We start from the raw sequence: 12,500 nt of genomic DNA on the forward strand, positions 1-12,500 counted from the left end.
CTTAGATCTTTCACTTACGTGGATCTAAATATTTGTTTATCAATATTTGTTATTTATAAATATTATATAAATATTATAATTAACATAAATATTATAAAAAATATATATAAATATTACAAATATCTAAATATTTGGTTCGGTCTTTCAGCAGTTCAAGCTATTTCTGCCCAATGTCGAAACAGGGACCAGGGTACATCTGGGGGCCAGGCAGAAATGGGATATATATATAATCGCCCTATCAAAATTGAGACACTAAATGTTCCCCAGTTCACAGGCTCCAAGATGCGGGAATGTAAATCTTAAACGTTGAGCTAACAGTATAAATTGGGCATCCTCTGCCCGAGATGCTTCAGACATCCAACTTCCAGTTTGCCCAGTTCCCCTCTCCTTGCACATTTAGCTCAACACATTACTTCCTTGGCTTCACACCACCAGAGTTTGCCGTGACTTCACACCACTGCGGTTTGCACAAGACTTGCCAAACCAGGCTTGCAAACCACGGACGTCTGGGCCGTCGGAAACGTTATACCCGAACCGCGGTGTGGGTAGAGGAGCCGAAGACTTTGGAGAGTCGCTGGTTGGCAACCTTCAGTCTCGAAAGACTATGGTATAAGTCTACAGCACCCGGTATTCCCAGGCGGTCTCCCATCCAAGTACTAACCAGGCTTGACCCTGCTTAGCTTCCGAGATCATGGTATAAGCCTACAGCACCCGGTATTCCCAGGCGGTCTCCCATCCAAGTACTAACCAGGCCTGACCCTGCTTAGCTTCCGAGATCATGGTAGAAGCCTACAGCACCCGGTATTCCCAGGCGGTCTCCCATCCAAGTACTAACCAGGCCTGACCCTGCTTAGCTTCCGAGATCAGACAAGATCGGGCATGTGCAGGGTAACAGTTGCTGTAGCTACCAGTCGGAGTTGACAATGTCAAGTTCGGTGGGCCGTGGGTCAGATGGATGGGAAAGGGGAACGTTCAAAGGACAGCACTGCGGTGGGGAGTTCCGGGAACCCCCAAGCAAACCGCCTTGCGACAAAGCTCTCTCACCTGTGCATGGAGGGTGCTGTGATCGGCAAAAGATTCCCCGCAACCGACGTAAGGGCAACCAACCTGGCAAGAAAAGACAGACAAAGCAGTTGTGTTGGGTCACACCATGCTCCTAAGGGGCGGAGGGAAGCATGCTCAGTGTAGTTCAGCTCTGGCCACAGAATAAAGTTCACAACAGGGCGAAAACTGCTGTCCCGTAAGGAACGCACATAAAAGCGACGTCTTTACCTGCAGGCAGGCCCAAAGATTTGGTCCCCCAGCTCCACAAGACTGGCATGTTCCCTGGGTGCGCAAGGGAGGAATGACATCCGTTAGCAGTGGGCCACAGTGGAACAGACAGCAAGAGGATTAGCATCAAACCTTGTACATGCCTCTCCAGCTGTTCCACGCTGGAGACTTTTTTCCCCCAAGGGTCTCATAACAGACATGCCAGCACCCGCCAATCTCCTTGCAAGGGGGGGTCCCACAGAGCTCTGGCAAGCAGGAACCTCAATGCCACACCGATCCCCTCTCCAGAATCCATTTCCACTGCTGCTTGAGACTCCCTGCCAAGCAACAGGACAGGCTCCAGCCCTTTAGCTCCAAACTCTAGGACCAACGAGACGAGAACTGCAAGGGGATTGGACTAGATGACTTTGTAGAGCCCTTCCACGGCAAGAAAGGTAGCGTCTGCCTAAGCGGGTTGATGGCAGTCCTCAGTACTGCCTGTTAAATCGAGGTCACGTTTGTGGACACCCCCCCACCGACAGAAAAAGTGCTTTTTCCAGCCTACAAACTCAATCCTGAAGCGTCTCTTCAGAGTGGAGATGGCCAAGCAAAAGAACAAAAAAGAAAAATCCCCCTTTGCAGACCTATAGAATTGCAGAGGTGGAAGGCCCCCCAACAAGGTTATCTAGTCCAACCCCCTGCCTGTAGCTGGAAATGCTCCTTTCAAAGACAGTCCCTGGAAACTGGGACATTTGGTGGGCCGCTGTGAGATCCAGGAAGCTGGACTAGATGGGCCTATGGCCTGATCCAGTGGGGCTGCTCTTATGTTCTTATGCTCCCTGGGGCATTTGGTGGGCCACTGTGAGATACAGGAAGCTGGACTAGATGGGCCTATGTCCTGATCCAGTGGGGCTGCTCTTATGTTCTTATGCTCCCTGGGGCATTTGGTGGGCCACTGTGAGATACAGGAAGCTGGACTAGATGGGCCTGTGGCCTGAACCAGTGGGGCTGCTCTTATGTTCTTATGCTCCCTGGGGCATTTGGTGGGCCACTGTGAGATACAGGAAGCTGGACTAGATGGGCCTATGTCCTGATCCAGTGGGGCTGCTCTTATGTTCTTATGCTCCCTGGGGCATTTGGTGGGCCACTGTGAGATACAGGAAGCTGGACTAGATGGGCCTGTGGCCTGAACCAGTGGGGCTGCTCTTATGTTCTTATGCTCCCTGGGGCATTTGGTGGGCCACTGTGAGATACAGGAAGCTGGACTAGATGGGCCTATGTCCTGATCCAGTGGGGCTGCTCTTATGTTCTTATGCTCCCTGGGGCATTTGGTGGGCCACTGTGAGATACAGGAAGCTGGACTAGATGGGCCTATGGCCTGATCCAGTGGGGCTGTTCTTATGCTCTTAAACTCATCAAGCCTCAGCCATCATCTTCCACATCCATGACCGATGGACTACAAGCATTGAGCATCTCAGTTCAACAGCAGCAAATGACTCCTAAGCGTTTTGGATATTCTCAGGCTGGGGGGGGGTGTTTAAAAGCAAAAGGGGTGAAACTGCACTGCGAACACACTTGCTTTTACCTTGGATTTGAGAAGCAGGTCCTCCTTGGTGACCTCACCTATTGAATCCAGGTGAGGGCAGAGGTCTCTTGGGTCCCCCATTTTGCAGGTGCGCTCACCTGCAAGGTAAGAGAGAAGCATCTAGCTATTCTCACAGGTGTTTTCCAAGGTTTTTTTTTACAACCAGCTACACCCTGCTTGGTTGCTTGAGCCCTGGGGTTTGCTTTAACGGCTGGTGTGACGGTATTGCCCTGTCTTGTCTGATCTTGCAAACCGACTCCAGTTCCTGAAAGGAGGAGAGCAGGCTGAACATATTGCAACAGACTGAAGGAAACTGTTTTCTGGCACCCAAACAAAACAAGAGTTCTGTCCAAGTCACCATTTGCTGGCACGCCAGAGTCAAGTACGCCCCTGGCTTCGATCGGGGCATTTGGTCTCCTCCCCTGGCGTACGGGAAAGCGAACGGGGCAGGGCGTTCTTGCGACAGCAAGCTGGGACTCGGTCCGCGTACCTGCCCCGTCCGAAACGCTCTCCGTTTATTCGATTCCGCAGCTTGGAAGAGCGTATGGGAGTTTACAAAAATATATATATATATTTTCTGATCTCCAGAAACAAAAGGAATCCAAATTTAAGTCTCCCTTGTTGCATGCGGTAGAGCAGTCTTGAATATCAGGCTCCCAGGGGGTGGTGTAGTGTAGCCAGGATGGCGCGGTGGTTCGGGAGTTGGATGTGGGCCCAGAACATCCAGGTTCAGAACCCTGTTCAGCCACAAAGCTTCCTGGGTGACCTCGGGCCTCGCCTACCTTGCAGGCTTGGTTGGCAACCTTCAGTCTCGAAAGACTATGGTAGAAGCCTACAGCACCCGGTATTCCCAGGTGGTCTCCCATCCAAGTACTAACCAGGCCTGACCCTACTTAGCTTCCGAGATCAGACGAGATTGGGCATGTGCAGGGTAACAGTTGCTGTCATGCTGTGAGGACAAAAGGAGGGGGCGGAAACATGTATACCACTTGTGAGCTCCTTGGAGGGAGGGCAGTATTTAAAAATGTGGACATTAAGTAAAATAATAAAAATATTCCATCCTAACAGCGACTCCGACCCCAACATATTTTGTCCTTTTAAAGAGACCGGCTGCTGACCGCAGGTCAGTGGAAAACTAGTGACCCGATGGGAACCCTGGAGCTGGAAGCCGCTGCAACAGACTGTACTACTAAGACACGGCTGCTCCAGGTAGGACAGGAGGCGTGACACCATTTTACGACCAGCGGATCACGCGCTGATTAGCACAAGGTTTATGACCTGTTCAGGCAAGACGCCCAAGGGGTAGGTTGGTGCAATTTTGCTGCTTGATCTCCTTCCCTGCTGGTAACGGTTGGGGAAAAACACTGGAGAGTTTCACCACTGCCAAAGATAGCTGGGCCAAAGGCTAGACTCCAAATGAGTGACAGAGGACATTCTCCAACCAACCTCATGCGCCTGTCCTCGGTCTGTCTCCCTGCAGGTGCTTATACAAGCAAGGAGACCAACTCCTTCAGGGTTCCGCTACGTCAACCAAAAGCCTTCCCTGGCAACGTTCCCCGGCTAGCGCAAAAAAAGAACCCGCTGGATTTTTCCCAGTGCCAGAGGAACCGAAGCCAAGGCAGAGATGCCGACTCGCCTTCTCCCAAAGCATGACTCATCGATTTGTCTTCAACAGCTGGAACTGCTGTATCACTGACACTTCCCATACCACCCTCTGTTGGTTAAGGGCATCTGAACGTCCCGAACCTCAACGAACCGAACGTCCCCATTTCTATTGTAAATGTAAACTCATCAGGGGAGGGACCCACTTGATTTTCTTTGCCAACCACTTTGTAAACTTTTTCTGTTGAATAGTGAGGTATGTGTGTGTGTGTGTGTGTGTGTGTCTACACACACACACACCCCACTATTCAACAGAAATATATAACATTTTTATTCAAGTTAAAAACAATCACAGTGATAACTGGAGAGAAATAAATAAATTAATTATTAATATTAATAACAACCACCATGCTCATTGATAGCGCGGCATAAATAAGACTATATTAGAGCCTGAAAGGTAGTCTCCATCTTCCTAAACCAGGAATTTTCCATCTCTTTCTTCTCACGGCACTCTTGACAAGCTGCTAAAATATTCCGGACCCAACAGCAGTTTTTGGACAATTGATAAGGCCCACCTACACCGATGGTGGGGAGGGGGGGCTCGCATTGCCCCCAAGGGCCCACCTGAAAAATTACCCTGCCCCCAAACTCCCACGGCACACCTGCGGGCCCTTCGGGGCACACTGATGTGCCGTGGTTGAAAATTGCTATTCCTGAACCTGTCATTTTAAAAACAACATTGAAAGGCAAGTGTCATGCCCGGTTGCAGGTGAGGCAGACGCAAGGCCACCAATCTCTTAGCCATGATGCCACAGCTCTCTCCTGCTTTGCCACAAGTCTTTTGCCACCATTCAAAGGGCATCTTTTACATCCTATGCGGGCATCTTCAACCCCAAGTAGCTAATTCACCCATTCCGCAGATGACAGCTGTAACATCCAATCTTTTGTGACATTATCCCAATTCAGTACATACAATTCAATACATCACATTGTCTTGTCCCAACCCTGCTAACTGGGTAAGAGGCACTTTTTCAAGTGGGTGCTCCTTTTTTTAGCAGGGGGAGAGTAACTGGCCCACCTCACCCCAGCAGTGTCTGTTCTAGTGGCTCTCTGCTGGTATTCATTTGCATCTTTTAGATTGTGAGCCCTTTTGAGACAGGGAGCCATTTAGTTATATTGATTTTTCTCTGTAAACTGCTTTGTGAACTTTTAGTTGAAAAGCGGTATATAAATACTGTTAATAATAATTGTCTTTCAATCTTCACTTTCACAGTCTTTCTTTTTTTTTTTCTGGCCTAATGACAGACAAAATAAGACATTATAGGGGACATGCAAAAAAAAATTCATATTAAAATTCCAAATTGCTAGCCCATGGTTCCATGCTGTCAAACATTTATTAGCTCAACATGACCACAAAAGGATGAGAATTATTTTCCTACTCTAAATTTCAGACTATCCCAAACTAGAAAAACATTAGAAAAATATTAAGTCAGTAGAAAAATATAATAGAAATAGAACAGAAAAATATTCTTAAAAATATTCTTATTTCTTAATAGAAAAAATATTAAGTCAGTGGTTCCCCAACTTTCTAGAACCGGGACCCACTTTTTTAAAACGGCACTCTACCAGGACCCACCTAGGTTTACCAGACTTTTTAAAAAGGAGATCTAAAAAGAAATATTTTATTTATAAGTAATAATAGCCAGAAAAAAGACCCTCAGACATGTTTCTCCCTATATTCACAGATAAGAACATAAGAACAACCCCACTGGATCAGGCCATAGGCCCATCTAGTCCAGCTTCCTGTATCTCACAGCGGCCCACACATGCTTGCAAACTGTAGGAGCTGAGCTCTTGACAGGGTGATCTACAGCACTGATTTTTGCATAGCCTCAGGGCTTGAGGCAATTAGTTCTCTGATCTTTCCATTACCCTTTGGCAACCCACCCAAAATCAGGCTTCGACCCACCTGGTTTGGGAACCCCTGTATTAAGTGCTAAGTAACCAATACCAAACTCTGGTCAATACCTGACTCTGAAACAGAATATCTGAGAGGGGATCTCTCCAGAAAAAGAACACAGCACCCCAAAATCCACCACAAGACACACACAGGGGTCCCCCTGGCAGGAGAGACAATATCCAGAGAACAGCAACAAACACAAACCGATTTAAGACCCAAAGCAAATACAATTTCTTAAAAGCAAACACACACTGAGATTTGGGGTGGGGGGAGAGAGGAAGAGTAATTTATTTGCCTGGCAATGCTGCCCCCATTAAATTAGAGCGGGGCAGGCCTTAAAAGGCACTGTTGAAGTGAATGAAAGGAAGCATATATGCAAGCCCCCCCCAATATGCATATATATATATGCCCCCCATATATGCAATACCCCTGGACCCCAGTGCAGTGATGAAAAGCATCAAAAAGACCCCCTCCAAATTACTTTCCTATATCATTCCCTGCCACTTATCCTTTCCCCCATCAAAGGGGAGCCAAGACCCCCACTCCTCTTAGTAGCTTCCCTAGAATAATGATGACAGCATATAAGGGGGGGGCACTGATTCACCCCCACACACACACATACACACAGACCCCTATGTAATAAAGAGCCTTGCAGAGATCCTTCCACATTATTTCTCCATATCAGGTCCTCCCATTTATCCTGTGCCCCACAATTACTGGGGAGCCCACACCCCTCCTCTCTGACAGGCTTCCCTAGGATAATGATGGGAGGTTATAAGGGAAGAGGGGGGCACTGATTAACACCCCCCCACACACACGCACACACACTGACCCCTGTCCAGGAAGGAGATTTGCAGAGACCCCTCCCCATATCATGTTCCCCTCCCCATATCATGTTAATTACTGAGGGGCCCCTTCTTCCCTGATCAGCTTCCCTGGGATAATGTTGGGAGCTGATAAGGGGAGGGGGAGACTGATTAACTCCCCCCCCCCACACACACACACTGACACTTCAATCAGAAGCCTTGCAGAGATCCCTTCCCATGCTCAGGATGGTAGCTGATAAAGGGGGGGGACAGTGATTCACCCCCCCCCCACACACACACAGACCCCTATGCAGTCAGGAGCCTTGCAGAGACTCCTCCCCTCCCCATTATCTCCCCATATCATGTCCCCCCACCTATCCTGTGCTCCTCAATTACCCTGCAGCCCCCTGCTCTCTGACTGTCTTCCCTGGGATAATGATAGGAGCTTATAAGGCCAGGGGGGGGGCACTGATTCATTCCCCCCCACACTGACCCCTAGGCAGTCAGAAGCCTTACAGAGACCCCTCCCCATGATCAGGTTGACAGCTGATATGAGGAGGGGGACACTGATTCACCCCCCCACTGACCCCTATGCAGTCAGGAGCCTTACAGAGACCCCTCCCCATGATCAGGTTGACAGCTGATAAGGGGAGGGGGGACATTATTACCCCCCCCCACACACAGGAGCCTTACAGAGACTCCTCCCCATGATCAGGTTGACAGCTGATAAGGAGAGGGGGGACACTATTACACCCCCCACACACAGGAGCCTTACAGAGACCCCTCCCCATGATCAGGTTGACAGCTGATGTGGGGAGGGGGACACTGATTCACCCCCCCACTGACCCCTATGCAGTCAGGATCCTTACAGAGACCCCTCCCCATGATCAGTTTGACAGCTGATAAGGGGAGGGGGGACATTACCCCCCCACACAGGAGCCTTACAGAGACCCCTCCCCATGATCAGGTTGACAGCTGATGTGGGGAGGGGGACACTGATTCACCCCCCCACTGACCCCTATGCAGTCAGGATCCTTACAGAGACCCCTCCCCATGATCAGTTTGACAGCTGATAAGGGGAGGGGGGACATTACCCCCCCACACAGGAGCCTTACAGAGACCCCTCCCCATGATCAGGTTGACAGCTGATGTGGGGAGGGGGACACTGATTCACCCCCCCACTGACCCCTATGCAGTCAGGATCCTTACAGAGACCCCTCCCCATGATCAGTTTGACAGCTGATAAGGGGAGGGGGGACATTACCCCCCCACACAGGAGCCTTACAGAGACCCCTCCCCATGATCAGGTTGACAGCTGATGTGGGGAGGGGGACACTGATTCACCCCCCCACTGACCCCTATGCAGTCAGGATCCTTACAGAGACCCCTCCCCATGATCAGTTTGACAGCTGATAAGGGGAGGGGGGACATTACCCCCCCACACAGGAGCCTTACAGAGACCCCTCCCCATGATCAGTTTGACAGCTGATAAGGGGAGGGGGGACACTATTACCCCCCCCACACAGGAGCCTTACAGAGACCCCTCCCCATGATCAGGTTGACAGCTGATGTGGGGAGGGGGACACTGATTCACCCCCCCACTGACCCCTATGCAGTCAGGATCCTTACAGAGACCCCTCCCCATGATCAGTTTGACAGCTGATAAGGGGAGGGGGGACACTATTACCCCCCACACACAGGAGCCTTACAGAGACCCCTCCCCATGATCAGTTTGACAGCTGATAAGGGGAGGGGGGACACTGATTCACCCCCCCGCACACAGGAGCCTTACAGAGACCCCTCCCCATGATCAGGTTGACAGCTGATAAGGGGAAGGGGGACACTGATTCACCCCCCCGCACACTGACCCCTATGCAGTCAGGAGCCTTGCAGAGACCCCTCCCCACACTCAGGGCAGGGGCTGATGGGGGGAGCATGAATCCCCCCTGCACTGAGCCTTGCAAAGCCCCCTCCCCTGCTGGGGGGCGCCCCCTGCCCACTCTGGGGCACTGCAAGGGGCATGCCCTCCCCTAGCCCAGTGTGGGGTGCAGATCCCCCCTCCCCAGCAGCCTCACCTCCTTAGGCAGTGCCCAGCTACGCCAGGCTGGTGCTTGGAGCTGCTGCTAGGCCTGCCTCCTCCTCCTCCTGGAGACGCGGGGGGGGGAGGGAGGGGGAGGGACTAGAGGGGGAGGGGCGGGCCCAGAGCACTTCCTGCACCCGATTGCACAGCCAGAGCTGGGGTGGAGATGCTTGCACGCCTTGCACTAACTGCAACGTCATCCCCAGGATTGCATCATTAATTAATTAATTAATTAATCCCCCCTGATTGCATTAATTAATTGCACTGCTTGGGCTCTAAGGCTGCAATCCTGTCCACACTTTCCTGGGAGTAAGCCCCATTGACTGTAATGGGACTTGCTTCTGAGTAGACCTGCAGAGGCTTGGGCTGTCAGACTGCTGTCCAATGCGCACTTACCTGTGAGTAAGCCTCCTTGAGCAGGAGAGGGGGTAAGGAGTCTTTTGCCTTTCCCTATCAAGAATCACCATGATCATCCCCCCCCCACCATCATCATCATCATCACAATGATTGCACCACCATCATGCACTTGCTTCTAGAAAAGCCAGGTTCCCTGCCCCGAGGAGCTTGCAATCTGAGACCGTGACGCAAGAGCTGTGACGTAGAAGCAGAGGCTGGACTTCAAGGAGCCAGCCCTGGAGAGTCACATTCTGTGCCCATGTGCTCCTCCCATTTCTTCATCATCATCTCCACCACCATCATCATCCCAATTAATGCACCGTCATCATCCATATACCTGGAGCTTTGCTTCTAGAAAAGCCAGGTTCCCTGCCCCGAGGGGCTTGCAATCGAAGACAGTGACGCAAGAGCTGTGACGTAGAAGCAGAGGCTGGACTTCAAGGAGCCAGCCCTGGAGAGTCACATTCTGTGCCCAGGTGCTCCTCCCACTTCTTCATCATCATCTCCACCATCATCATCATCCCAATTAATGCACCGTCATCATCCATATACCTGGAGCTTTGCTTCTAGAAAAGCCAGGTTCCCTGCCCCGAGGGGCTTGCAATCTAAGACAGTGACGCCATCATCCCAATTAATGCACCGTCATCATCCATATACCTGGAGCATTGCTTCTAGAAAAGCCAGGTTCCCTGCCCCGAGGGGCTTGCAATCTGAGACAGTGACGCGAGAGCTGTGACGTAGAAGCAGACGCTGGACTTCAAGGAGCCAGCCCTGGAGAGTCACATTTAGTGCCCAAGTGCTCTGCTTCCCCCCCCCCGCCCTTAAAGGGACACCTGGCTCTGCAATCTGACAGCCCACGGTGCCAACAGTCTGGAGGCTGGCACCTCCTGAGCACCCATCTGCCCTCACTTAGTAAGGGCAAAGAGCCCAGGCTGCCTGGCTTCAGCGCACACTTTACGCGTCAAAAGTGTGCGCCCCCAGAGGCTGAGACCTGCCATTGCAGGAAGCTTTGTACTGGGGCAGCTTGGCAAGGAGAGAGGGAGAGGCTGGTGGGTCCCCTGCAGCCAGGATCATGCCTGCAGGAAGAAGTTTCCGCAGGAGGCAAGTGGAGGAGGAGGAAGAGGAGGGCGAGCAGGTCACCGATGAGGTCCGGTGAGTGCTGGGGTCCAGGCTGCATCTTCCCCCTTTAAAGCCCCCCCCCCAAGCAAGAGAGAGGGGGCTGCTCTGCCTCTTCACCCACCATGACTCCCCTGCAATGGGTATTCAGAAGCCCCTGAACCTGGAGACCCACCGGCGGGTCTGATCCCCTTCCCCGTCACCACATCCTGTGGCAATGAATTCCGCGGGCTAACGTGGCGCAACTGCGTGCGGGGGTGCAGTCAGTTCTCTCTCTGACTTGGGGGCTTGCTCTCCACGGGGTAGAGGGATGTTCTTTTCCCTCTCGCGCAACCCCAGACCCCGGGGGACAACCGTTACAATGGAGTGTCCGGAGAATTAGGATGGACAAAAACAAAATATTTCTTGACCCAGTCTGTGGAACACCTTGCCACAGGATGTCTGCTTCTCTGCACAGCTTCTGTCTCAGGTGCCAGCAGTGGGATTCACCTGGCCCAGGATGCCTTTAACAGGGGATTGGTCGTGTTTCTAGAGGAAAAGTCCGTCACGGGTTACAAGCCCTAACATAACGTGGTTTTAGAAGTGGTCTATCTCAGAAGGCCAGATGCGAGGGAGGGCACCAGGATTCAGGTCTCTTGTGTGCTGCTGCCTGAGGCATCTCGGGGGGCCACTGTGAGATACAGGAAGCTGGACTAGATGGGCCTTTGGTCTGATCCCATCAGAATGCCAGTTGCAAGGGAGGGCACCAGGATGAGGTCTCTTGTTATCTGGCGTGCTCCCTGGGGCATTCAGTGGGCCACTGTGAGATACAGGAAGCTGGACTAGATGGGCTTTTGACCTGATCCAGCAGGGCTCTTCTTATTTTCTCCATGGGGAGCAGAATTACCCCCTACCTGCTCTGTGCTGGTTGCCCTCAGCGATCCAGGGCATTGTGAAGGCCTCCACTGCGTTCCGAATGCCAGCAGAGACTTCCTTCAGGGCCTTTTCAAAGCTATCTGTGCTCTTTTGAAATTCTCCGCTGCCATCCTGGGGGGGGGGGGGTCTCATGCCGGTAGGCAAATTGGCAGCTGGCACCTCCCCCTAACCCCATTGATCCCATAGGATCAATGATTCCCTGTTAGTGGATTCGGTGCCAGGGAGCGAAGAGGTGTGAGTGTCCAAGGCAACACCCCATAACTGCAACCATTGTGTTTTTGAGGCTGAAACTGGAGGAAGCCAAAGAAGTTCAGAGCCTCAGGAGGAGACCAAACGGAGTCAGGTAAGTGGAACCAGTGTGTGGCAGTGAATTCCACAGGCTTACAATGTGCCATGTGCTTTTCAACCAGGCAGATACTTGGCATCGTGTGACCTTGCGATGGCTTGACGCTGCCCTGCCTTGGAGGGATGTTGCAGATGTGTCTGTAGAGCAGCCTTGGCCCTTCAAAAAGAGACAAAGTTTGAGCGTGCCAAGCCAAACCCCAGCTGTGGGGCAAGCTGTCTGCTTCTCTGCACAGCTTCTGTCTCAGGTGCCAGCAGTAGGATTCACCCACGCGGTACCCACAAAAGGTGGCACTTGGAGAAGAAAATAAAACTTAATTCACCTGCTGCCTGGATGACCTTGGGGCCAGTCACTTATCTCTCAGTCTCACCTACCTTTCAGGGTTGTTGTGAGGTCAACAGGAGGGGAGGAACTATGTAAACCACCCTGAGCTCCTTGGAGGGAGG

The 12,500-nt window shown here is 51.7% G+C and overlaps 2 protein-coding genes and 2 pseudogenes across 3 annotated transcripts in view; 1 reads left to right on the forward strand and 3 right to left on the reverse strand.

Moving 5' to 3' along the window:
• The window catches only part of USP20 (ubiquitin specific peptidase 20), a 25,239-nt gene extending 15,892 nt beyond the window's left edge, over positions 1 to 9,347 (reverse strand). For both annotated transcript variants that reach the window (XM_066610758.1, XM_066610757.1), the window contains exons 1-4: positions 9,280 to 9,347; positions 2,837 to 2,934; positions 1,273 to 1,326; positions 1,045 to 1,107 (exon numbers count right to left, since the gene is read on the reverse strand). In XM_066610758.1, the coding sequence (XP_066466855.1) occupies positions 1,045 to 1,107; positions 1,273 to 1,326; positions 2,837 to 2,917 (198 nt within the window). In that variant the 5' untranslated portion in view covers positions 2,918 to 2,934; positions 9,280 to 9,347. The remainder of the gene's footprint in view (positions 1 to 1,044; positions 1,108 to 1,272; positions 1,327 to 2,836; positions 2,935 to 9,279) is intronic.
• Positions 787 to 906, reverse strand: LOC136635710 (5S ribosomal RNA; annotated as a pseudogene).
• Positions 3,666 to 3,782, reverse strand: LOC136635691 (5S ribosomal RNA; annotated as a pseudogene).
• Positions 9,348 to 10,668: 1,321 nt separating the features above from the next.
• The window catches only part of C16H9orf78 (chromosome 16 C9orf78 homolog), a 9,514-nt gene continuing 7,682 nt past the window's right edge, over positions 10,669 to 12,500 (forward strand). Inside the window, 2 exon segments of the mRNA XM_066610760.1 lie at positions 10,669 to 10,832; positions 11,995 to 12,054. Coding sequence (XP_066466857.1) covers positions 10,753 to 10,832; positions 11,995 to 12,054 — 140 coding nt within the window. The 5' untranslated portion in view covers positions 10,669 to 10,752.

The sequence above is a fragment of the Tiliqua scincoides genome, chromosome 16, assembly GCF_035046505.1.
Source record: "Tiliqua scincoides isolate rTilSci1 chromosome 16, rTilSci1.hap2, whole genome shotgun sequence".
Lineage (NCBI taxonomy): Eukaryota > Metazoa > Chordata > Lepidosauria > Squamata > Scincidae > Tiliqua > Tiliqua scincoides.